General features: G+C 43.7%; 2 protein-coding genes and 1 pseudogene across 2 annotated transcripts; 2 read left to right on the top strand and 1 right to left on the bottom strand.

The window, feature by feature from the left end:
* The first annotated feature begins 6,932 nt into the window (after positions 1-6,932).
* On the top strand, positions 6,933-11,207 carry LOC125518110 (putative cysteine-rich receptor-like protein kinase 20). Its single transcript, XM_048683047.2, has 8 exons — positions 6,933-7,480; positions 7,824-7,876; positions 8,379-8,479; positions 9,193-9,374; positions 9,497-9,698; positions 9,919-10,156; positions 10,255-10,408; positions 10,638-11,207. Exons 1-8 carry the CDS (start codon positions 7,034-7,036, stop codon positions 10,983-10,985), a joined length of 1,725 nt encoding a protein of 574 aa, XP_048539004.1. The 5' UTR covers positions 6,933-7,033; the 3' UTR covers positions 10,986-11,207.
* Positions 11,208-11,479: 272 nt separating this feature from the next.
* Positions 11,480-12,594, top strand: LOC147960805 (uncharacterized). Its single transcript, XM_087536118.1, has one exon. The coding sequence runs from the start codon at positions 11,812-11,814 to the stop codon at positions 12,463-12,465; it is 654 nt and encodes a 217-aa protein (XP_087392244.1). The 5' UTR covers positions 11,480-11,811; the 3' UTR covers positions 12,466-12,594.
* Positions 12,595-14,293: 1,699 nt separating this feature from the next.
* LOC147960804 (pentatricopeptide repeat-containing protein At2g18520, mitochondrial-like) lies at positions 14,294-17,347 on the bottom strand (annotated as a pseudogene).
* Positions 17,348-22,165: the final 4,818 nt, after the last annotated feature.

The raw sequence follows: 22,165 nt of genomic DNA, 5'->3' as shown, positions 1-22,165 counted from the left end.
AAGTAGAAGAAGAATTGTTCTCAGGTCAGGTTCCGTAGCTATGGTTCATACTCCTTTGCTCTTGCATCACTGTATTTACTCATACCAACTAATTTCAAATTTGAAGGATGGAATTGAAACTCCAATGGCGCAACAGGTATGTTTTAAACATGTTTCTTTAACTTGTTTGCTGTTGTAACTTGCTCTATGTTGATTTCAGTTTCAAATGAATAAACAATCATGTTCTCATGTCATGCACATTATAAGTGTTGTTATTGTTGTGTAGTTTCCCACACTTATATTATGTCTATGCTGCTTTGTCTTAAACAGATATGATTTTAGCTGTGTATCCATCTTGATTTGGCAACATAAGCTAGAATGATATGGACCATACAGTGACCATGGCACATAGATATATGTTTGTTTCATGATGTTATCCTGTCCAGTTTACTACTGAACTGATTTACCAAAATGAGTTTCATAAACAACATGGTAAACCTGTGATGTGTCTTCTTGTTTCTCTTTTAGAATGCGGACAAAATATTGGAGAAGAGTACCCCATTATGTAATGGTAAAGGAAGTAATGTAGATAATGTTCAAGATAGTGAGACATCCCTGTTGGTCTCCAAGAAAGCTGATAAAAACTATCTTAAAGATAGTGAGACAACCCCAAATTCTTGTCTTGATATAGTGTTCGAGTTACTGGCCACTACTGCTGGCACAAGCTCTTCAAACTTGCTGCCTGAATTAGTGTGGCTTCTTGAGTCTGAAATTCAAGTTGAAAGACATCAATGAGATGTGTTGCGACACAAAGCCGAAGGACTGAGGAAGTTCCTGCAGAATTCAGATGCAAACTTTCTGGTGCAACGACAAGCGCTGGAGGATTTAAGTGCCAAACAAGATAAAGTTAATAAGCTTGCTAAGCATCTTGCCAGCATGGTGGGTACCCAGAATATTGTTTCTTGAGCTCTTAAGAAGTGGTTTTAGTTCTGGACTTGTTTTACTGTAGTGTTTATTTGCACTGGTCGCCAACTTTGACAACCAGTGTATGTAATATGTTGCTTTGTTCCCTATATTTGTACTAGTGGCGAACTTTGATGCCTAGTGGATGTAATCTGTGCAATCGTCGTAATATCCTAGCGTTAGTTGCTTGCTTATTTATTTTTAGTATTATTTATTTGTTTGCTTGTAGTTCTGCGGGTATTTTTTTCTCGGTTTTCTAGTGGCCACAATAACCTACTTTTTAAAACCAGGCCACAATAACCATGGGCAGCATATGGACTGTTGTACCATGGTTCTACTATCTGATATAGTGACCATGGGCCTCCTATGGGTCGTATGATCGATTGGCCAAATATGGGACGTACTATTCATGGACCATTAACGGACCGCAATATGGGCCGTAAATGGGCTAGAATGGGAATTGTCTGTCTATGGGCCGACCATAACAGGCCTTTAGTAGGCCGATGTGTACAACGGGCTTAATTCTATCGGCAAGCATAACGGGTCCTCAATCGGCCATATTTGACGATGCTATGAAAATGGCCCAACGGATTAATGGGCTACATATGAGCCGATTTTAACCGCGGGCTGAATTTGACCCACAAGCTTAACAGGCCAATAATGGACCGTAAGTAATCAAATTCTAGAAATGAACCCAATAATAAATGGGCCCTTAGAAGGCCAAAAGATAACACGTGCTAGAAATGGCCCAATGGAATCATGGGATGTTAATGGGTATAAAGCGATATATTGTTCATTATGGGCCAGTTTCACCACGGGTCGTTTATGGGCCAAGAGTTACAAAGGGCCTCATATGGGCCGAAGGACGTCATGGGCCATACATGGGCTGGAAGTTAGAACAGGATGGAATCATATTGGACGGCCTAGATGACGCTACTAGGCCTAATTCGGATAGGGTATAACGGGCCATGAGTTAGAGGGCTGTAAATGGGCTATATGCGAACAAGCCGTTAACAGGCTTTCCGTGGGCCGGGACGCTGCCTTTTGACCAAGTCAAACGGGCTGGCCTTTTGACCTGAATGGGCCACTATTGGGCTGAGCCACGTGTCGACGTATCATAGGCGCATCTCGTCCATTCGCTGGATGACATCTATCCCAGCGCTGAGCCGACACGTGGATCCTCCGGCGAATGAGAATTTTATACGTGGAAAATCCATTGGTCCGGGCTGTTAACGGGTTATCGGATCCAAACCGAAACCCGATAGCTGGCGACCCGTTACGGCGGATGCCACGTGTCAATTACCCTTGATGAAAACACTTCCATGACGCACAATTTATCGTCATGGAAGTGGACACTTCCGTGATGATAATTTTGGTATTGTCATGGAACACTTCTACGACAGCACGGGTATGACTATCTTGATTTTGCCATAAAATCGCCATGGATGTACATGCATGACGGAAAACGTGACCTACTGTGACAAACACGTATCATCACGGAAGTGATTTTTTGTTGTAGTGCAAGTATCAAGGAGCTTGAATCAATAGTTTAATGAGATAGTTAAAGAGTTTTTGACTTCATTAAAAATGACAAAGAAATTTGTGTATACAAGAAGTTTAGTGGGAGCTCTATAGCATTTATAGTCTTATATGTATTTTCCATATTTTTGATTGGAAATAATGTAAAGTTTATAAGCACAATAAAAGATTTTGTAGAATATGTTGCTAATGAAAGAATAAAGGTGAAGCAACTTATTGGACATAAAAATCTATATAGATAAATCAAGACGTCTGGTTACTCTAAGCCGAAATGAATACATTGACAAGATTTTAAAAGGTTTAAAATGGAGAAAGTGTTTTCTCCTAATGTCACATAGCATGATGCTTAAGATAAACCATTGTCTATAAGACAGTTGATAAGCATGTGCAGATTAGTGGAATTCAATAAACCTTGATAATCGAATCCATCATGAATACTATGATATGTATTAGGCCAAATGTTTCTTATGCACTAAGTGTTAGTAGCATGTACCAAAGTGATCCTGGATTGGTTCACTAGGCAAATTGTTAATATAATTAAGTACCTAAGAAGGACAAAAGGACTTTCTCCTTGTTTATAAGAGGAGATGAAGAGATCGGTGTAAATGCTTACACGAACACCAGCTTTATGACTGACACAAAATTATTATTGAGCTATAATAAATTGTTTGGAATATTTTTAAGCATAAACAATATTGTGGATTCTATAGCGTCAGATGAATATGTTGTAAGCATCATATGTTTCAAAGCAGTCTGGATCAAGAAGTGTCCTGATATAGTTAGTGTGATCCCAAGCGGTGAAACCAATAACATTGTATTGTGAATAGTAGTGTCATTGCTCAAAGCAAAAGGAATCAAGATCCCGTGTAGAGATCAGACATGACTAACACAAATATTACATGGTTTTGAATGTGCCAAAATCGATGGCGAAGACTGTACCACAAGCAAGGCATGAGCAACAGGGATAAGTTATGGGTGTTAAAAATAGGCTATGCAACTAGATTGTTGACTCTAGTGCAAGTGGGAGACTGTTGGAAATATGCCCTAGAGGCAATAATATTGTATTATTATATTTCCATTTTCATAATTAAGAGTTTATATTTCATGTTATAATTGCTATGATCCTGGAATATGTGACTCAGTGGAAAACTCATATGCACGTGTGGAATGATAAACGGTAAAGAATAGGTTCCTAGTCTTGCCTCTAAGACAGGCTCAAGTGTTGTTGGTGATCATGTTTTCCGAACCTTAGGATACCGTTAAGTGTAACGATAGTCCTAAAAAACAATGAGAGTATGATGTTAGAAGAATTATGATATTGAATCGACCCAAACTTTTTTGTTATACTTTGAGATAATATCGTCTGAAATCAATTTTTATAACAAGGAGTGTTAACATGTGTTTTTGTTCCTTAGACCATGAGAGTATCTTAGTCACTTCTTACCATATGATGAGCCTTGGGGTTGCTCAAACGTCAACTATAACATGATGATCATAACGACAACTTACAAGTTCATTGGAAAATTTGACAAGGGACTAGATAGCTCGAGAGTGGAATTTGCTTCTCCGCCAATGAAAAGATATTCTTAGGGACCTCTTGGTGCGACGGCATCCATCATTGTCTGGATAGACATAGGTGCCTATATCACGGGGATGCCAAAACATTTCAACGAGAGAAAAAACAAAACTAGTGACAAGAAGAATGGTATAGTGAGCATGTGTATGGCTCAGGAGGATGCCGATGCACCTCGGGTTCTGTAAAGTATCGAGAAACAAAGGGAACATCACATGATAACCAAAGGTTCACTCAATGTCATTCGCGTAATCATAGGGATCAATATGGACGTCGACGGTTCCGCCATCGACCAATGAATGAAGGGGTTTCGTTCTTGTCTATGTTTTACCGAACCTACAGGGTCACAAGCTTTAAAGTTATCACGGTCTGCTAAGTGTTAGTAGGACGATAGTATCGAGGATTTATTTGTCGAATTGTTTCATTAATATTTGGAATAGTTCCGAGATGAACATGAAGCGTTTCTGGGTCACCGGAAGGGGTTCGGAGTTTATTAGCTAATATTGGGCATTCCTGATAAATAATATATAGGTAGAAAATGGTTTTGGTGGTGTTAAATTAATAACAAAGGCTCTAGTAATTGTTATGAGGCTTTTATATTCAATTTAATATCAACGGGCCTTAAAAGACCAAGTGGTGGATGAAGAATTAGGCCACCAAGGCCAAATAGGGGAAGGCGCCCCCCTTTCCCACTTGGAAGACCGAATTGGAGTGGGGGACTCCTCCTCCCTAGGACGGCACACCAAGGAGGGGCTCCTTCCCTCCTTGTGTGGCGCCCCACCTCTCCCCTTCGACCTATATATACTAGAGAATTTTGCACTATTAGGACACATAAGTTTTGGAGCATGCTCTAGTTCTCTAGCTCTTGTCCTAGTTGGTCCTAGTTGATCAATTAGAGGCCGACGTAGATCCTCTAATCCTCATAATTAGAAGTCCAGTGTGGTTCTAATCTCCTCTCTCTAATTCTCCGACGACGATTGGCTCTGGACGGCGAAGCACTGCCAGATCGTGAAGATCATACGCTTGCAACAAAGTAGAGAGGTCATGCTTTTGGTCTTCCGTTCGAGGGATCATTCGTGGGCGGTTCGCGAGATCGTTCATCTATGGTTCGAGGGACTAGAAGTACGATCTACACCGACTCGTTTACTTCCTCTGTTACTCCGAGTCGGTAACGATCGTGATCCAAACCGTTTATGCATCTCCATATTGTTCCTGGGTGATCGTAGGGTGATTTCTTTTGTTTTCTACTATGTTTTTCCAACAAAATTTGGTCTGATACCAATGGCAGGTGAAAAACTAAGCCCGCCGCTAGAACTAATATACCAGTGGTGGGCGGTCCTCTCCGTACTCCACTGCTTATTTGGGTTCAGATTAACTATGGGGCAAACATATCAGTGGCGGGTGTCCCAAATCGGCCCACCACTAATAGTTAGAGCAATAGTTTTGGGCCCATCTAAACACCCATCATTTGTATTATTGATACTAATTTGGCTTACTATAAATGTGTGGGAAGCTATATCAGTCGCGGGCACTTAAGATCACCCATCTACCCAAATATGTAGGTATTTTAAAACAACATTTCTTGTGAGTTAGGATATGGCCAAACCATTTCTTTATTATTAGCAAAGAATAAAATGGAATTGTGGGTCTCACACACTCGTGGGACCAATATGCACATATGGATGCGCCAAAATGAGCGAAGTTGATCCCCATTTTTTTTCATTAGAGAAAAGACAAGCATCCGACTTTATAAATAAAGCCACCAAACAGAGTACCGAAACCAACGGAGCAAAATTAAGTAGCATACATACCAGACACAATAGCGTATTAAGAGTAGAAAACAGTTTAACAATGGCACACATACCAACTACCTACGACCAAAAGACTACAACATCTTAGAGATAAAACATAAAACCACGTCTATCATGAGGAAGCAACATGATCTTGCTGAAGGAGGGTAGACGCCGTTGATTGAACATGGGACTCCCCATATGAGAGTATTAGATAATTTTATGCTGCAAACATATAGGACTTTGTCTACGGTGGTGCTCTTTGAGTACTAAGGGCCTGTTCGATGGCTCCCCAACTACTGCAAAACCTTGAATCACACTTCTCGTTTCCACCGCCAGCTTCCGATGGGAGCCCTAGCGATAAAAATACGTTCGGCTCCTCGCTCCAGTTTCTGGTACTCTCCAGCAGGCCAATCTGCCTAGACCGGCTGAAGCCCAACCGGCTCAAGAGGTAACACGGCTTTAGGCCCAGTCGAACACATTAGCAGAGGCGAGATAGAAGTAGCGAACCGGTACGTGAACCCCTCGAGTCACTTAGCGGTGGCATCTCGATGTAAATAACGTCAACTCCAGTTTTCCCCTATTCTTGGATCACCCAAACTGCCGCTCCGCCTTTTTGTACATGAACGCAGCTTCAATCCGGAAAGCCGGGCTTCTTGGAGCTGGACCGTTCGGGCCAGCTTCCCTCATAGATTTGCTAAAGTTAGGAGCTGGCGAGCTACCGAACATGCCCTAATTTTTGAATTTTGACAATCTTAGATCTGGTCTTCACGCACCTTGTTGAAGGCATTTTCCTTAAGCTTATCGAGTCCTTCTTTTCTTGATGAAAACCGGTGATCTAACACTATTTTCTCGTTGAAAATATTAATATCAGGGAACCTTGTCAACAACAATGGTAAAGTTGATTTGTGGATTATTCGCCATGTCTTACTCATGCGTACTGCATTTATATCCACAGAATGCGAAAGCGACATTTCCAAAAAATAAAGGCCATGTGTGTCCTTAAAAGTAAAAAATAAAAATAAACAAGAAATGTGGCATTAGAATGCAACGAAAGTCCACACACATACCACGCTTAGTCAAAGTCGCCGGCGACACACAGACACGCCGATAGATACTAAGTGTCAATGGCGGCAACGAGGCCTGGAGTGGGAGAGGCCGCAGAGCGCAGGAGCGGGGAGCAGCGAGCATGGCGAGCCCATGGGACAGCCCTTCGACCAGCCTGTGGGGCACGCTGGGGCAGGCCTCCAACGTGGCGCAGCTGGTCGGCGTGGACGCGCTGGGGCTGGTCTCCATGGTCGTGCAGGCCGCCCTGGCGGCGCGCCGCCACCGGGACGCCTGCGTGCGGCTCGCGCAGCACGTGGAGCTCGTCGGCGGCCTGCTCAGGGAGCTGGAGCTCGCCGAGCTGATGCGGCGGGAGGCCACCAGGCGGCCGCTGGAGCAGCTCCGCGGCGCGCTGCGGCGGTGCTACGAGCTCGTCACGGCGTGCCAGGACTGCGGGTACCTCCGCCGCCTGCTTCTGGGTGCACGGATGGCCGACGAGCTCCGCGCCGCGCAGCACGAGATCGACATGTTCATCCGCCTCATCCCGCTCATCTCCCTCGTCGACAATTCGACAAACAGTCGTCGTGCCAAGGTAGGCGTGTTCCGGCTTGTCGCCGGTTAGTAGTTGCAACTTTCTTGGCGCTTATGTGGAAGTTCGTATGAAAATTGAAACCCATGGTAGTATGTGATTATGGAGTCATTTTATTTATAAAATTCGTTAAACTGATCTGTTCAAGTGATCCCCGGCATGATATGAATTTATAATTATGCTTGAATTGGGTGTAACTGCAAATTTGGTACTTCCAGTTACACAATTCGATATCAATTTAGCAATTCTGATTTTGTTTATAGAGCACCTCAATCACAGAACCTCTGCTGGTTGATTTTACATTGGTAATATTTGTCACTTAATCATGCTGATCCTTGTCTAGCAGGCCGAGGAGGGGGTGCTCAGTGTTGTCACAGACAATTCAAGTAGTCACATCAGGTCAGTTAATTTCCGTTGTGTATTTTATCATCGTTTTTTGAAATTTAAATCCAAAGTTTTGTGGCGTCTTTGACCAAACAATAACGTGGGAGGTTAACCACTTGTTATCTGACAAAGTGACAAGTGCAACCCAGATGACTGTTGACCATATTAGGTTGACTAGTGCCACCGCTTGGTTTAGATTTCTAGAGTAAAATCTGGTTCAGAGCTACATGCTACAAACCTACACCATATATGTAGACTAAATGTCTGAAATGTAAGCTGTGCATCAGATCAATGACTTTGTTTGACTTTAAATGCTATCAGCTGTTTGACTTAAAATATACTATGTTTTGACAAATTTCTACTAGTTTATTTGTCATTAAGCATCCTTCTTATGTTCCTTTTTAGGATTTTTTTCCCTTATATTGAATCCCTGTGAACTGTGAAGTCAAGTTATGTAGCTGTGCCATAATTTAATAAGTTATACAGACTCAAATGTCTGAAACTTGCCACCTTTTAGGAGTGTGTTGAAACCATCTCCAGCAAGAGCTTTGGAATTCTCCGAAATAAAGGTTCAAGGAGCTACTGAACTTTGCATTGTTGAAGAAAAAACATCTGTAGGTAAGTAGTTATTTATGAATTTCCTAATGCACTTAAGCATGAACTTAGGTATGCAATTAGTAGAGTGAAGTTTCATGCCAATGTTATTTGTTTTCAAGGATTTTGAATTGCTTTGTTATGTCTGTGTGCTGCTGCCATACCCTGCAGCTCATGTTTTTGGATATATTGCAACAGAGATGATAAAAAAAAAGTCCGTATGAATAATTTAATATATACTCCCTCCGTTCCGAATTACTTGTCTTAGATTTGTCTAGATACGGATGTATCTAACACTAAAATGAGTCTAGATACATCCGTATCTAGACAAATCCAAGACAAGTAATTTAGAACGGAGGGAGTATAAAATTATACATGTGCATACTTTTTCATGACAAACATTGTGTCACCACTCACCACATCAAATTTTACTGTGTCACATGTCATGGTGATAGCACTAGCTAGTGGAAACAAACATTCATCACATATTTTCCTCTGTTATTACGCAAATGAAATATATGACTTTGAATGATAACAACATCATCAATATCTTGCATGACTTCGTCTATTATAATCTCCATTTGTTTTCATATGATGGGAAGTCCCTAATTAGGCTGAGTTGATGATCACTAGAAAAAGCAAACTGAGGCATGCTCTCAATTATTGTGTATTCTCTTAGTCATGTAAAGGTTCTTTGCAATCCCATTAGTGACATGGATAAATTATCCATGAATCAGGAAAAGTTAACATGCAAGAACAGAAAATCTTCAACATTGAAGAACTCACTGAGCTTTGTACCCGTATAGAAGAAACTTGTGTGGGATTTGCAAAGTTCAACTTCTTTCAGATCGTGGATGCTACAGACAATTTCTCAGAGAGGAGAATACTTGGGCTTGGTGGATTCGGTACAGTTTATAAGGTAAATATGTGCCAATATCCAAACTAACTAACAAAGTGAATACCCGTCCTCCTTGTCTTCCCAATTAAGACCTGATTTCTGTTGATAGAATGTTATTTGAACTCCCTTAGTAACCATTGCAGGGTCAGTTGCCCAACGGACTTATGATTGCCATCAAAAGACTTGATGAGCATGCAACCGTATTTGATTTCGATAGTGAATTGCAGCTTGCGAAGCTTCAGCATGCCAATCTGACTAGGTTGCTAGGGTGGTGCATTCATGGGAAAGAAAGGATTCTTGTCTATGAGTTCATGCAAAATGGTTCCTTGGACCATTACATATCAGGTGCATTTTCTGTATTATCAGAGATATCTTTCAAGCACACCTCCTTTAATTCCTAGTAAATGTGCATGAATTCAAAACATCTACAGTTAAATGGAGGGCTACAACAAATCTAGTTTTCACCTGATTCTTTGTTGCTCGAATCATAAAAACTATTCTAGTTTGGTTTAGAGCAATATACATCAATAGTTGATAGAAGTTGCAATTTGATTATCTTTTGCAGAAAGAACAAAAGGACAAGTGCTGGACTGGTCTAAGCGATTCAAGATAATTACAGGGTTAACAGAGGGCCTTGTTTACCTGCATAAAGGCTCCATGTCCTGCCTTGTCCATAGAGACTTGAAACCACATAATATCCTCTTGGATTATAACATGAGCCCGAAGATTGCTGATTTTGGATCAGCTAGGACACTGAGTTCAGATGTAGCAGAAGAGCGCACGAGTAGGGTTGTGGGAACCAGGTATCAGCTGCCTACAATATCAATAATCACACATTCCCATCATTTGTTTTCAGATGTTCTAATCTTACAGTTTTGGCATCCTTTGTTTCACTTTTCAGTGGTTACAAAGCTCCAGAGTATGCATCTCAAGGAGTTTACTCGCTGAAGACAGATGTGTTCAGCTTTGGCATCTTGGTTCTGGTGATTATTAGTGGCCGAAAGAATACCATACTCAACAAGCAAGGGGATACTGTTGGTGATCTTGTACGAGATGTGAGTGAAAACATACATTTCAAGCAACATTTTTTCTCCACTCTCAGTATTAGAAAATAGACTTTCTGCATGTTTTTACTAAAGTGGTGAGTTTTAACCTATACCATTACTTGGCATCAAAAGTGGTGAACTTTTCTAATAGGGTGTGGAAAAGCAAGACTTATTTTAATACCTGGGCCATATAAATTGCATTGCATCTCTTTAAAGTCAAATGTATTATATATTTCAGGCCTGGCATATGTGGAAGGACCAAAGGTTGCATGAGCTTGTGGATCCGTTGTTAGGGGACAGATATGAAGTCGCTGAGATAACGAGATGCGCTCAAGTGGCACTGCTTTGTGCCCAGGAAGATCCAGCAGACCGGCCTGCCATGACAGATGTTGCTGCAATGCTGAACTCTGAAAACATAAGCTTACCAATGGAGCCTAAGCAGCCCACCGCGCTGATCCATGGGTGTGCCGACAGAGACACGGCATCGACATACATGAGCCAATCAGGCAGGACAATAGACATAACCATAACGAGTTCAGCTCCAATGTCGACTAGAGTTCGAATCATTCTAGACCCGGAGGTTTGATATGACGGAGAACATTCAGTAGCGTATATAATAGTAAAAAAAATGTAAGTGAGGATTATGGGCTTTTTATGGCTCAGGTATCGTACATATTTGAGATATCAAAGATCAGTTATGTGGAGTAAAAATAAACATGTGTGTGTGTGTGTGTCGTACCAGCTACCAGACTGATTTTCCATGAGCTACATTGTAATTCAAACGTATAATGTTTTTTTTCTGCTGCTACTCTAGCCAGTTCTCAGTGACGTTTAGCCAGGTTTGCTCATGTTTGGGAACAACTGTTTGCAAACCAAAACCGAAACTTAGCCGGCACATTCAATTTGGGAATGAGAAAATCATCAAACTTCAAGTTGGCAAGCAGCAAAGAGCACCATGCTGGTTAAGATTTTAACTCTGAACCGAAGGCCTGAAAGTTAACAAAGCATAATAAGGAAAACAATGCTACAAGCAGGCATTCTTCTGCAGGTCTATTTTTTTTAGAGATGCATTCTTCTGCAGGTCATTTTCTGATGATGCAAGAAGTCATTTGGCCTGGGCCGACTCGGATTCAAATTGCTCTTCTGGGCTGTATGCAAGAAGTCATTTGTGCTTTCTCTGAGGCTATGCATGCCTGGGCTGACTCGGATTCAAAAACGAAAGTGCGCGTTTTAGGTATGCCTGGGCCGACTTCGACTCGGATTCAAATTGTTTGCCGCGTCTCCAGCGTCCCTGTTTTCTTGATCGCCCCCTTTCCCCCAAATCACGATCCATCTGACCTCCCCTCCAATCCATCTTCCTCTCTCTCCCAACGCCGGATCGTTGCTCCTCGATCAACTCTGCGGCCGCGACCATGGCCGGCACCACGGTGCTCCCGCCGTCTCTGCTCCCGCGCCGTAGCGCCGCTGCCGCCGCCGACCTGCACTCCTGCTCCTCCCGCGTGCGCGTGAACCCCGCCTTGATGGCGAACCCCGCGGCTGCCAAGAGGCCAAAGCGCCCCGGATCCGTGCGCGGCGAGCAACCGCCGCCGGCGAAGCGCGTACGCGGTGCCTGCTCCGGGGGCGAGCTCCATGCCGCGGTCCCCGCCAACATCAAGGGTAGCAGCAAGCTTCCGTGTCCCAGCAGCGGCAAGGATCCGCTCCACTCCTCCGGGATCAAGAACCAGGTCGCCGAATCTCCGGCGAGCGCGACGCAGTCGAAGCCGCCGATCAGCATGCGCCAACTGATTGAGAATGCTCGCCTCGTCATGGATTGGGCTCACCCTGCCGCCGAAGAAGAGGCCAGCCGTCGGCGGGACATCGAGCGCAGCAGAGCGGAGGCCCGGCGAAAGGTGGAGCAGATGGCGGACACGGTGCAGTTCAACGACCCCTGGATCCATTACTCCGACGTGACCAAGTCCCCCGAGGAGCTGCTCCAAGCAAGACAGCACGCATGGCGTTATCAAGCTCACCGCATCGAGATGGCTCGTCGACGGGACTTTGCTCAAGCGATGCAAATCTACGGATGAGCGCTCGGGTGATGGAAGCAGAGGAAGAAATCATCAGCAGTGCAGGCTTGCTGGTGGTAGTCATGCATCAGAGGAAGCAAAGCAGAGGAACCAATTCCTTTCTTGAGTCCGTGTGGGTGAGCCTTCGAGTTAAGCTAGTCCTTCCTAAACCATTCACACATGAGTTTCATTTAATCTTTGCATCTCTAGGTTCTGCACTTAATCACCAAGATTTCTAGTGTTCTTTCAATCCCTTTCAGTCATTAGTAATTTTACAAGAGTGTCAGCAGAGTCTCCATCTAGCTAGGCAGCAAAAACCTTGTTAAGATGTGTACGGCATAGTTACACTACATCCACACCTGGTCCTAAGTAAGGGTTTAAGTAAATAAAGGGCATTTTCAATAAATCAAAGTAAAGCAGATGAGCCTAAAAAGGAAGCTCATGTACTGCAATTCCGGCACGAGACAGAGCGTAAAACGCATTCGCCGCAAAATCCAAAATGCCCGTTTGCTACCTGGCTTGTAGCAGGAAAAAAGGAGTAGAATTGAACTTGTCGATACACACAGTAATCATGTGAGCTGCCTAGCGTCTGGAGACTATGCTGACCCTCCTGTAAAATTAATCTTGGCTGACTTGGATTCTTAGGCATTGGCGTCGTGGTGAGTTAAAGTTGCAGTTTCTGACGAGTAGCATTGGTTGGTGAACTCTTGTGTGTATGTGTGAGTGAAGCTTTGAGCTAAGCAAGTCCTTGATGTACCGACTATCAAGTCATACTGTAATCAATTTTGGATTTGAATGAGAAAATTGTTGGTCTGAATTTTGCAGAGCATTTGAGTAATCTTTTCGTATCCATTTATTCTTGTATGCTTCTGTGGCTTCTTAAAGCATTCTGCTGCTCTAGTCGGAAAAGTGTGTGCTGAGGCACAGATCCAATGGAGGCCCGGCGAAAGGTGGAGCAGATGGTGGACACGGTGCAGTTCAACGACCCCTGCATCCATCACTCCGACGTGGCCAAGTCCCCTGAGGAGCTGCTCCAAGCACGACAGCAAGCATGGCATTATCAAGCTCAGCTCATCGAGATGGCTCGTCGATGGGACTATGCTCAAGCGATGCAAATCCACGGATGAGCGGTCAAGTGATCGAAGCAGAGGAAGAAATCATCAGCAGTGCAGCCTTGTTGGTGGTTGCAAGTGTGTAGTAGTATTTCACTGGCATGTTTTTCAGTAGTGCGAGTGAGATTCTTAATTTGGCCATCAATTAGTGTGCATTATGATCACAATTGATCAATGAATGCAAGGGATTGTTCTATGTAAAAGCATTGGATCTGATGTATGTTCTTTATGTAAAAGCATTGGATGTGATGATCCCACCAAGAAGATCACTTCTGTGCTTGAACTACTATTCCAGATGACTTCTATTTTCCTGGAGAAGAACAGATATGTGTGCTTGCTGAACTCCTGAATCCTGATGCAGAATTTACTTGTCGCATCAGACCTCTTTCTATGTTTTCGGTCTGTTGTATGCAAGCATTGGATCTGATGGATGCAAGCACACCAGGAAGATCACTTCTGTGCTTAAACTACTATTCCAGGTGACTGCTATTTTCCTGGAGAAGAACATATATGTTGTCTGAATTTTATGCCTCAACAATGCAGAATTTATTTGTCACATCAGGAAGGCGCCAAAAAGCATGTTTCATTCAGTACAATTGGTGTATATGCTATTTTCCTGGAGAAGAACAGATATGTTGTCTGAATTTTGCAACTGCTGCAAATTTCATTCAGTACAATTGGTATATATGCTAGACTAGTTTCATGTCACACTGCAGAGAAAATCAATATTACTTGACAGCAATGGTGTTTACTGCATTTAATTAACATATTCATTGACATGGATCCATTGAGGTAAGGGAATTACAATGCATGATGCATCATCTGAATTCAAACTACACAGCTTCATTCGAAATCAACTCAGCTACAATGAGAAATGTTGGCAACATCCACAGGTATTGCAGTTCCTCCTCTGTACCTTCAGCGTCATCTGCAACTTCTCAGATTTTTTTCCTGAAGAGAAATCACGAGTGCGCACTTTAACACGCTTGGAAATGGAAAAATTAGCTCTGCTCTATCCAAATTTTGTAGCTCCTGGGGTGACAGATTCTTTTTCCTCTGTGAACGCCAGTAGTTTGTATGTATCTTGTCTGCTAATAAAGGGGCTTATTTGTAAGAGCTAGACCTCCTTTTAGCAGAGCTTGGAACGTCAAGATGATGTAGGCACAAAACAGTCCTGAACTTGTAGCAGCTCTGAACTTCAGGGTTAATATTGATGTTTCCTTCACTAAATAGCACTTGTCATCAGTAGGTAAATGAACTACTAGTTAAAAAGATAGTATGATCAACTTGAACGGTCAAAACTTGGCCTTTGCCCCCATTTGGCCATCACCAGTCATTTATCTCCAATTCTCAAGGCAAAACTTCCAGCAAAACATTCAGAATACTAGCCATCGCGGACGTATGGGACTAGTTGTTCTCCATTGTCACTATACAAACAAGGCCATTCTTCATTCCAGTTTTTATTTATTTCATTTCTTTTCTTTCCTTCATCATAAGTGGCTTGATCCAAAAACAAAGCTCGCAGCCAAGAACTATGTATATGTAGCACTATTGATCCTGTTTTCTACTACATCCAAAATAGTGATCTCAGAATCTCACCTGCATCAATCAAGTTTCTGAGATCATAGATGGCAAACCAAAACTTGCGAACCATCCCCAATAGCAAGCAGAAGCCATTATCCCTAAAATCGCAATCTGTCATGTTAGAGTACCTTTCCTCGAAGATTAACAGGGCCGTAGGCATTTCACATTTCACATTTTTCTGAAAATAAGCTCATGGGATTCTGGTAAATAACTAATCCTACCACTAAAAAGTATTTTCTTCAGAGCACTCCAAAGTCCGGATACATCCGAGTCACTCATAAATAAATCCTTATTTTTACATTGCATTAATCACAGTATTGAGTGTTAAAATATTGAACATCACTTATTCATATCGCCTAATTTCTAGAACAGGGCGATCACTTCGTCTGCACAATTATTTCTACAAGGCCTCCAAGAATTATGTTGTACTATATGGAAATGCTCACTGCTATTCCACTTTCGGTCATCTCATGGAACATTTTCCTTCCAGTAACAGTTCTCCCAGCATGAAAAAACCCATCCAGTACGATGCCATATGTAACAGTGTCGGGTGTAATTCTCTTATGCAAGATTTCTCTGAACAGGGTTGGACCGCTATTGATCTTTCCTTTTTTTACAATAGCAATCAAGAAGTGTACTGTAAGTAACAACATTAGGCTGAACGCCAACTGATTCCATGGCATTGGCATCAAGTAATCTGAATGTTTATCCATCTTGCTGGCTAAGCAATATCCATTAACCAGCGAGTTAAATATAATGACACCAGGCCTCTCACCTATGCGTATAACCAGGTGGAAGATATCGTGTGCATCCATAACCCTTCCTTCGATGCATAGACTGTGTATTACTGAACTGAAGAATACTATGTCAGGACGAGGAACACCTCTGTTTATCATTTCACAAACCAACTCCTTAGCTTTAACCAAATCACCATTTATACAAATTAGGGACTTACAAACAACTGTGTCTGGCTGTACTCCCGTACAATCATCTCACTGAATTTTTCCATAGCATCGACCAGCCTACCCATGCTACAAAGTGCAGCTATTACAGTTGCGTAGGTGAATACATCCGCAGTCATTACTTGTTCCTGGATATCTAGTTTGTGGCCCTTGACAGTCATGGAATCATAAAATTCTGCAGCTTCTTTGCTTCTTCCATGCTTGCAAAGGGAACCGAACGAGTTGAAAGTAAAAACGTCTGGTATAAGACCCCGGCTTGTTATTTCTCTGAACATTTCAGCAGCGCCTTTCCATTGCCCTGATGTGGAATATCCATGGATGACACAATTACATGTCTCTTTATTCGGCCTTGCATCGCACATCAATGACCGAGCTACATGTCACTGCATTAGGCACAACCCCTTGTAGCATCATTTCATGGAACAGATGGCATGCCTTGCTTAAAGAAGCCATGGATGACCGTGTTATACGCCATCGCGTCAAGGAGGCAGCCACCTCCCTGTTTCGCCACCGTGTGGAGCAGGCCGAGTGCCCCGCTGGCTCCTTCTATCCACACATAACCTCTTAAGAACTACTGTATGTTGTATGGGACGGCATTAGGCACACAACCGAGGTCGGACATCCCATGAAGCAGCACGTCGATGGCCTCGTCGGTCCGCTTGGCGTAGCAGAGGCCCTTGAGGAAGTTTTGGCGACGACCTGGTCTGCCTTGAGGCCCGTCCTGACTGAGGAGATGGCCGAGGAAGGCGAGGCCTAGGTCCGGGTGACGCGCGCGGCAGCAGCAGTCCATGAGGATGCCGTAGGTGTACACTGTGGGCCGGCTTCCACTCCGCGCACGCGGTTTAAGAGGACGACTCTTTGACGCCGGACGCAGAGGACGTGGCGCGGGCGAGCACGGCAAGGAGGCCGTTCAGGGAGCGGCTGGGGACCAGGGTGTCCCGCCGTAGCAATTCGTCGAACAGGCGGTGTGCGTCTGGTCGGCTGAGCGCGCCGGCGCGGACGCACTCTGTGGCCGCGGCGAAGGCGGCTCGGGGAGACCAGGAGCGCGAGGGCGGCGAGGTGGTGGAGGAGGAGAGGCGGCAGGGGCAGCGGATGCCGACGCGGCACGCGCAGGCCGTGGTGGAGTAGAGGCGTGTCGTCAGGAATGGCGTTTCAGCAACGTACGCCCGGAGCACACCAGCTCGAGGCTGGCATGGGGAGGGAGTAAGATGCGGGACGTGCTGAGTTATTTTCTTTTCTTTTTGCATAAACGGATGTGCTGAGTTAGAGCATCTACAAGCAAATCCAGTCCCCTATATCTCCATATACGCATACACATCGCTCAATCAAATTTGATGGAGTATCTCCATATACGCATACACATCGCTCATCACACACAAACAACGAGAAACACACATAAATGCAATTGATGCGTACATAAAAATACATAATGCAAACATAAAATTTGTTCATAGTGCACAATCAAAACATAAAAAAGCATAGTTCAGTGATTTTCAACGTGAATTCACATATGCTCCACAAGATCATTAAAAAGTTGCATGTGCACATGTTAATCTCGAAGTTGTTGATGAATCAGAAAAAAGTCGGCAATAACCTCCGCCTCTTGTTCCGGGAGGTGGACCTAAACTCCGGGTTTTACAAAATCATGAGTACGGGCTACCCCACCAGCCGGCGAAGCTCCTCATGGTGTTGTCGTCACGATAAAGTGCGCACACGCGTGAGGAAGACTGGTTGCTGACGTGGTGCGTTCGTAGGGTGAAGGAGCGCACCGCGAGCAGCCTGGAGCATGGATGCAAGCTCGCAACCGCGGTGGCGGTCTTCGGCACTGTCCATGCTAGGAGCTGCGGCGGCCGTCGGGTCGATGACCGGATCGAGCAGAGGAGGGCTCGGGTGAAGCGAGCAAGGAGGGGAGGGAGGGTCGGCAGTGGGGCCATGCTCCAGCGGCAAGCTCGCCGACGGGAGCCGCTCTAGCGGTCGAGTGCGATGTGAACAAGCGAGCATGGGCAGTGGTGAACGTGTTGCACCCAACATGCTCGATAAAATGCACGGGTGAAAGTGTATCTGCAGTCTACTAACGGTTGGGCATTTTGTTAACTTAACGTTTCAGCATACGATGTTAGATTTTGGTGCCACATCAGCCTTGACAGTGGGCCCAACTTGTTATATTTTGCATCAAACAGCTCTCAGTCGAGCGTTTAGTGCTTCAACAAACAATTACTCAAGACCAGTCTTTTTGGCAAACTTGTACGAAAATGGTGGGTTTCTGCACCGCGCAATGCAATTGTGATGATTATGGGCAATTTACTCCTCTCATCCGGATTTCAATATTTATGGCATCTTCGGCCTTATCATAAGCAAGCATTCTGAGAGCAACCGTGCATTTCTATAGGGGAAATAAAGATAGTTTCTGCAACAATCCTTCCTCGTCTTGAAGTTGTCATCAGCCTCCTCCACGACATTCACTATACGTAAGAACAAATCTTTGCTCATATGAAAGCGACATCGAAAAGAATCTTCATACTATGTTGGGTTCGGTTTGAAATAGTCAGCATAAAGAAGCCTTGCAGCAGCAATCCTACCCCGGGGAACAACTCTCAGCCCTTTTATCGAACTCTTGAGGTTCAGTACATGCTCCTCTGCCTTCTCCATTTCTTCTTGGATGCTCATCATCATCATCATTTCAGCATCTTTGTCGCTCGAATCCGACGATTCGATGAACTCTCTGTATATGAATTTGTCAAGGTCCATGTTTCCATAGCCATCACTCGACGACAAATCCATCGATGACCTACAAATGACCAAAAAATAAAAAATGATTGGGCATTTCATCTAACACATAGAGCACGAGGTGTATGTGTAGAGGAGTTGCACGTACCATGGAGGCATCCAGTAGCGGTGAACTTTTCTGATGGTGGAATGGTCGACGATGTTGTCAGTTGGGGCCTCTGGCAACGACATGGTAGGTTGGGGACGACGGCGGACCAACAATATCCGCGAAGTTATTATGACATTTTTGTAGTTGTGGCAGAAAATAGGAAAGGAAGAGGGCAGGACGAGCAAAGAGAGGGCTGCCTTCCAGCAATTTGGCATGGGCCCCTATGGTCATTTTGACGTGGCGGGCGCGTCTAGGTGTCCCCATATTCGTCCCACACATGTGCTAGGTATGGGGGTTTCTGGTCAGCCCAGACGTTTGGGCCACATTTGGATGGCCGATTGGGTGGCTTTTTCTGTCTGGGCAGTCTCCGAGCAGGCCGTTGGGGGGTTTGGGTGGATATGGGGCGTCCAGTGGTAGATGATCTTAGTTAATTGATTTGTAAACTCGTGGACAAAACCGACTCCTATGTGACGCATCCAAGGACAAAACCTGACCACCCCTGATTTATCGGCCTGGCCAACTACACCATCATTTTTGGAAGAACCTATGCGTGTGCTAAAGCCCAATTTGAAGGCATAGTCATTGTAGAACCTTTGAGCATCATCGACAGAGTTGAACTCCATGCCAACATAGGGCTCAAGGGGCTAGATGAAATCTCATCTTCTTCTTCCACACCATTCATTGTTGTGCCGACATTGAGCATGCCATCTAAATCCATGCCACCACGAGTTGCAAAATGTTGCGGAAGCATAGCTCTCCTCACCTCTTGTCCTACCTTCGGTATCCTATCAGCAATGCAACAAAAGTTGAACGTCATACATCAGCCACATTTAGAACAAATGGTAGGACATGTTTTACTTTCATTTATCAGACAATATCATCATTACTTTTGCAACATAAACTTTTGTTCCAAAGCAAAATAGTATGTTCAATGAAGGCAAACAAATCATAAGTTCATGAGCTGAACCAGTTGTTTTTCTTTTTTGTTTACTACTGAATCGCAACTTAATATATTTTTGGATGGAGTCCCCTTGCTACTGATTAACTGAACTGTGCAAAAAATTTAGAAAAATAACTGGTTTACTAGACTTCAACATTCAATGAGGATACACCTGAAATTCAACATTAAAATTCAACATATTCAGCTCAATAATGTTAAGAAAAAAATCAGCTATTGCAACCTACTGAATTCAACATCATTTTGTTGGGGGTGCATCTTTTTTGTATTGAGTTCAATATGAACATCCAGCAAGTTCATATCTGTTAGCATCAATGCAACAAGGAATATACTCAGGAAAACAATTAGTCTCTACACAATCAAGCTCATCATCATTGCAAATGCTTCAATGCTTCTGCAAAACACAGAATCGCTCAAGGATTTAGAAGGCTAGGGTTTTCAGATAAGAACTCACACAGTTTGTAGTGGATCTGGTAGGGGTGCCATCAGGGAAAACAATTGCCGGATCATGGTACATCCGTGCAGTAGTGGCTTGAAACCTGGGATATATGCTGCTCGTCGGAGCTTAATTCATCCGTCGGGAAATAGTCATCGTGATGAGGACACCACAACCATCGACAAGTCTCCAACAATTATAGGTCCAATCACAAGAAGTCGTGCCAAACTAATAAGTGACCAGGTGAACACTAACTTAAGTTTACCTTGTAACCTTGATGACACAACTATGATTTCATCCCCATTATTGTTGGTTGAACTTAGGTATCACATGGAAGAAACCCAACAACCTATGAGCTCTTAAAGCAACCGGTTTGGAGGAAACAAGTTTCTAGTGAAGCTGATGTTGTCAGTTTTTACCTCTAATGTTTTGGTGTGCCACACCCATGTGGTGGAGAGACGGGGCTATAGGGGTACATCAACAGAAGCTACATCAAATTATCTTTCCAATGCAAAAAACCACACATCATTTGGAGTTGTGAGTCAAAAGTTGTAGTCATTCTCGTGGAAGGTGTCCAGGCTGTCAAGGCTTCGCGAGTTTTTGAGGAGCTCTCCAACAACTCCCAAAGTTGACTGCTTATTTCCACAAGAAAGTCATGCAAACCTGTTTACTTTTGATACCATTTTCACACCTAGCCAAGCGGGGTTGTCCCTGCTATAAAACCCCATCTCCCCCATCCTCTTGAAAAACCTTTTGTCAAACCGTTCAGCTACAAGCTTATGCAGCAAGACTGCTAGAGAGATCCGAGAGATCTTGCTACCTTTGCTCTTGTGAGTTCATTCAGATTCGCGAGAAGGAGCCTCTGGCTCCGCCTAGTTCATGCTCTATGGTTCCGGCCATTTTGTGTGGATTAGTCCCGGTTTATGGTTCTGCGATTGTTCGGACAGCGGGTTAGAGTTCTTGTAGCTTCGGTCAGCCATCCCCAACGTACAGGTTGCATCCAACCTTGGCAGGTATAAAGCTAGTTATCCCGGCTACTTGCAGCTAGTTATCCCCCCCGATTCGATCCTACAATGTGAAGATCGGGCCACCCTCGGGCGTGAACTCGTTCATCGGGTTCCCACCTATCATCTGGCATCGATCAGAGCCTTCGTTGACACGGTAGGATTTGGTATCCAAGTTTATCTTGCTATCATCTCTTTAGATCGAGTGTTTTTCATGCTATATTTTCTGTCCTAGAAGTCCAAAGCCCCACCAAAAATAAAGCCAAGCCTTGTTGGTGCTGAGATCTTGTTGTTGCATACCTTGCATGTTCTTCATCTTTTAGATCTGCACCAAGTTCATCTTCATAATTGCTTTCAGATTTGGTTGTTGTGCTTTGGAAAAAGAGAGAAAAAAAGAGTGTCAAAAAAACCAAAGAGAGAAAAAAAGAGTGGAAAGAAAAGTCAAGAGAGAAAAAGAAAGTGTTGTGTAAGATCCAAAAGTTTGAGCTTGATAGAAAAATTTCAGAAGCTTGTGTGTTGTGTTTTTCAATCTTGGTGCAAAGGTGCAGCAGATCCATCCACATATTTTTCTTGGTTTGCATCAACTTGATATCAGCACAAGCCCCTTTTTGTTTACCCCACCGAGCTCCACCAAAAACCAAAGCTAGTTCTTTGATACCTGTCTTTCAATCTCTTTAACACATCTGGGAGAAGCACAAATCTGATGTGAACTCATAAGAACTTTGGTAAGTAAGAGGTGACGTTGTGTGATTCCACAAAATTATCCTATTCCACTTTTGGCCTTACTAAC

Source organism: Triticum urartu, chromosome 7A (assembly GCF_056163025.1).
Source record: "Triticum urartu cultivar PI428250 chromosome 7A, HENAU_Tu73, whole genome shotgun sequence".
Taxonomy (NCBI): Eukaryota; Viridiplantae; Streptophyta; class Magnoliopsida; order Poales; family Poaceae; genus Triticum; species Triticum urartu.
This window is presented reverse-complemented; position numbering and strand designations above follow the sequence as displayed.

Bases quoted from the DNA above. Each gene is read 5' to 3' on its own strand.
- LOC147960805 (XM_087536118.1), top strand. From the start codon at position 11,812: ATGGCCGGCACCACGGTGCTCCCGCCGTCTCTGCTCCCGCGCCGTAGC.
- LOC125518110 (XM_048683047.2), top strand. From the start codon at position 7,034: ATGGCGAGCCCATGGGACAGCCCTTCGACCAGCCTGTGGGGCACGCTG. The intron at 7,481-7,823 runs GTAGGCGTGTTC...CTTGTCTAGCAG, and splicing joins CAAACAGTCGTCGTGCCAAG to GCCGAGGAGGGGGTGCTCAG. The intron at 7,877-8,378 runs GTCAGTTAATTT...GCCACCTTTTAG, and splicing joins AATTCAAGTAGTCACATCAG to GAGTGTGTTGAAACCATCTC.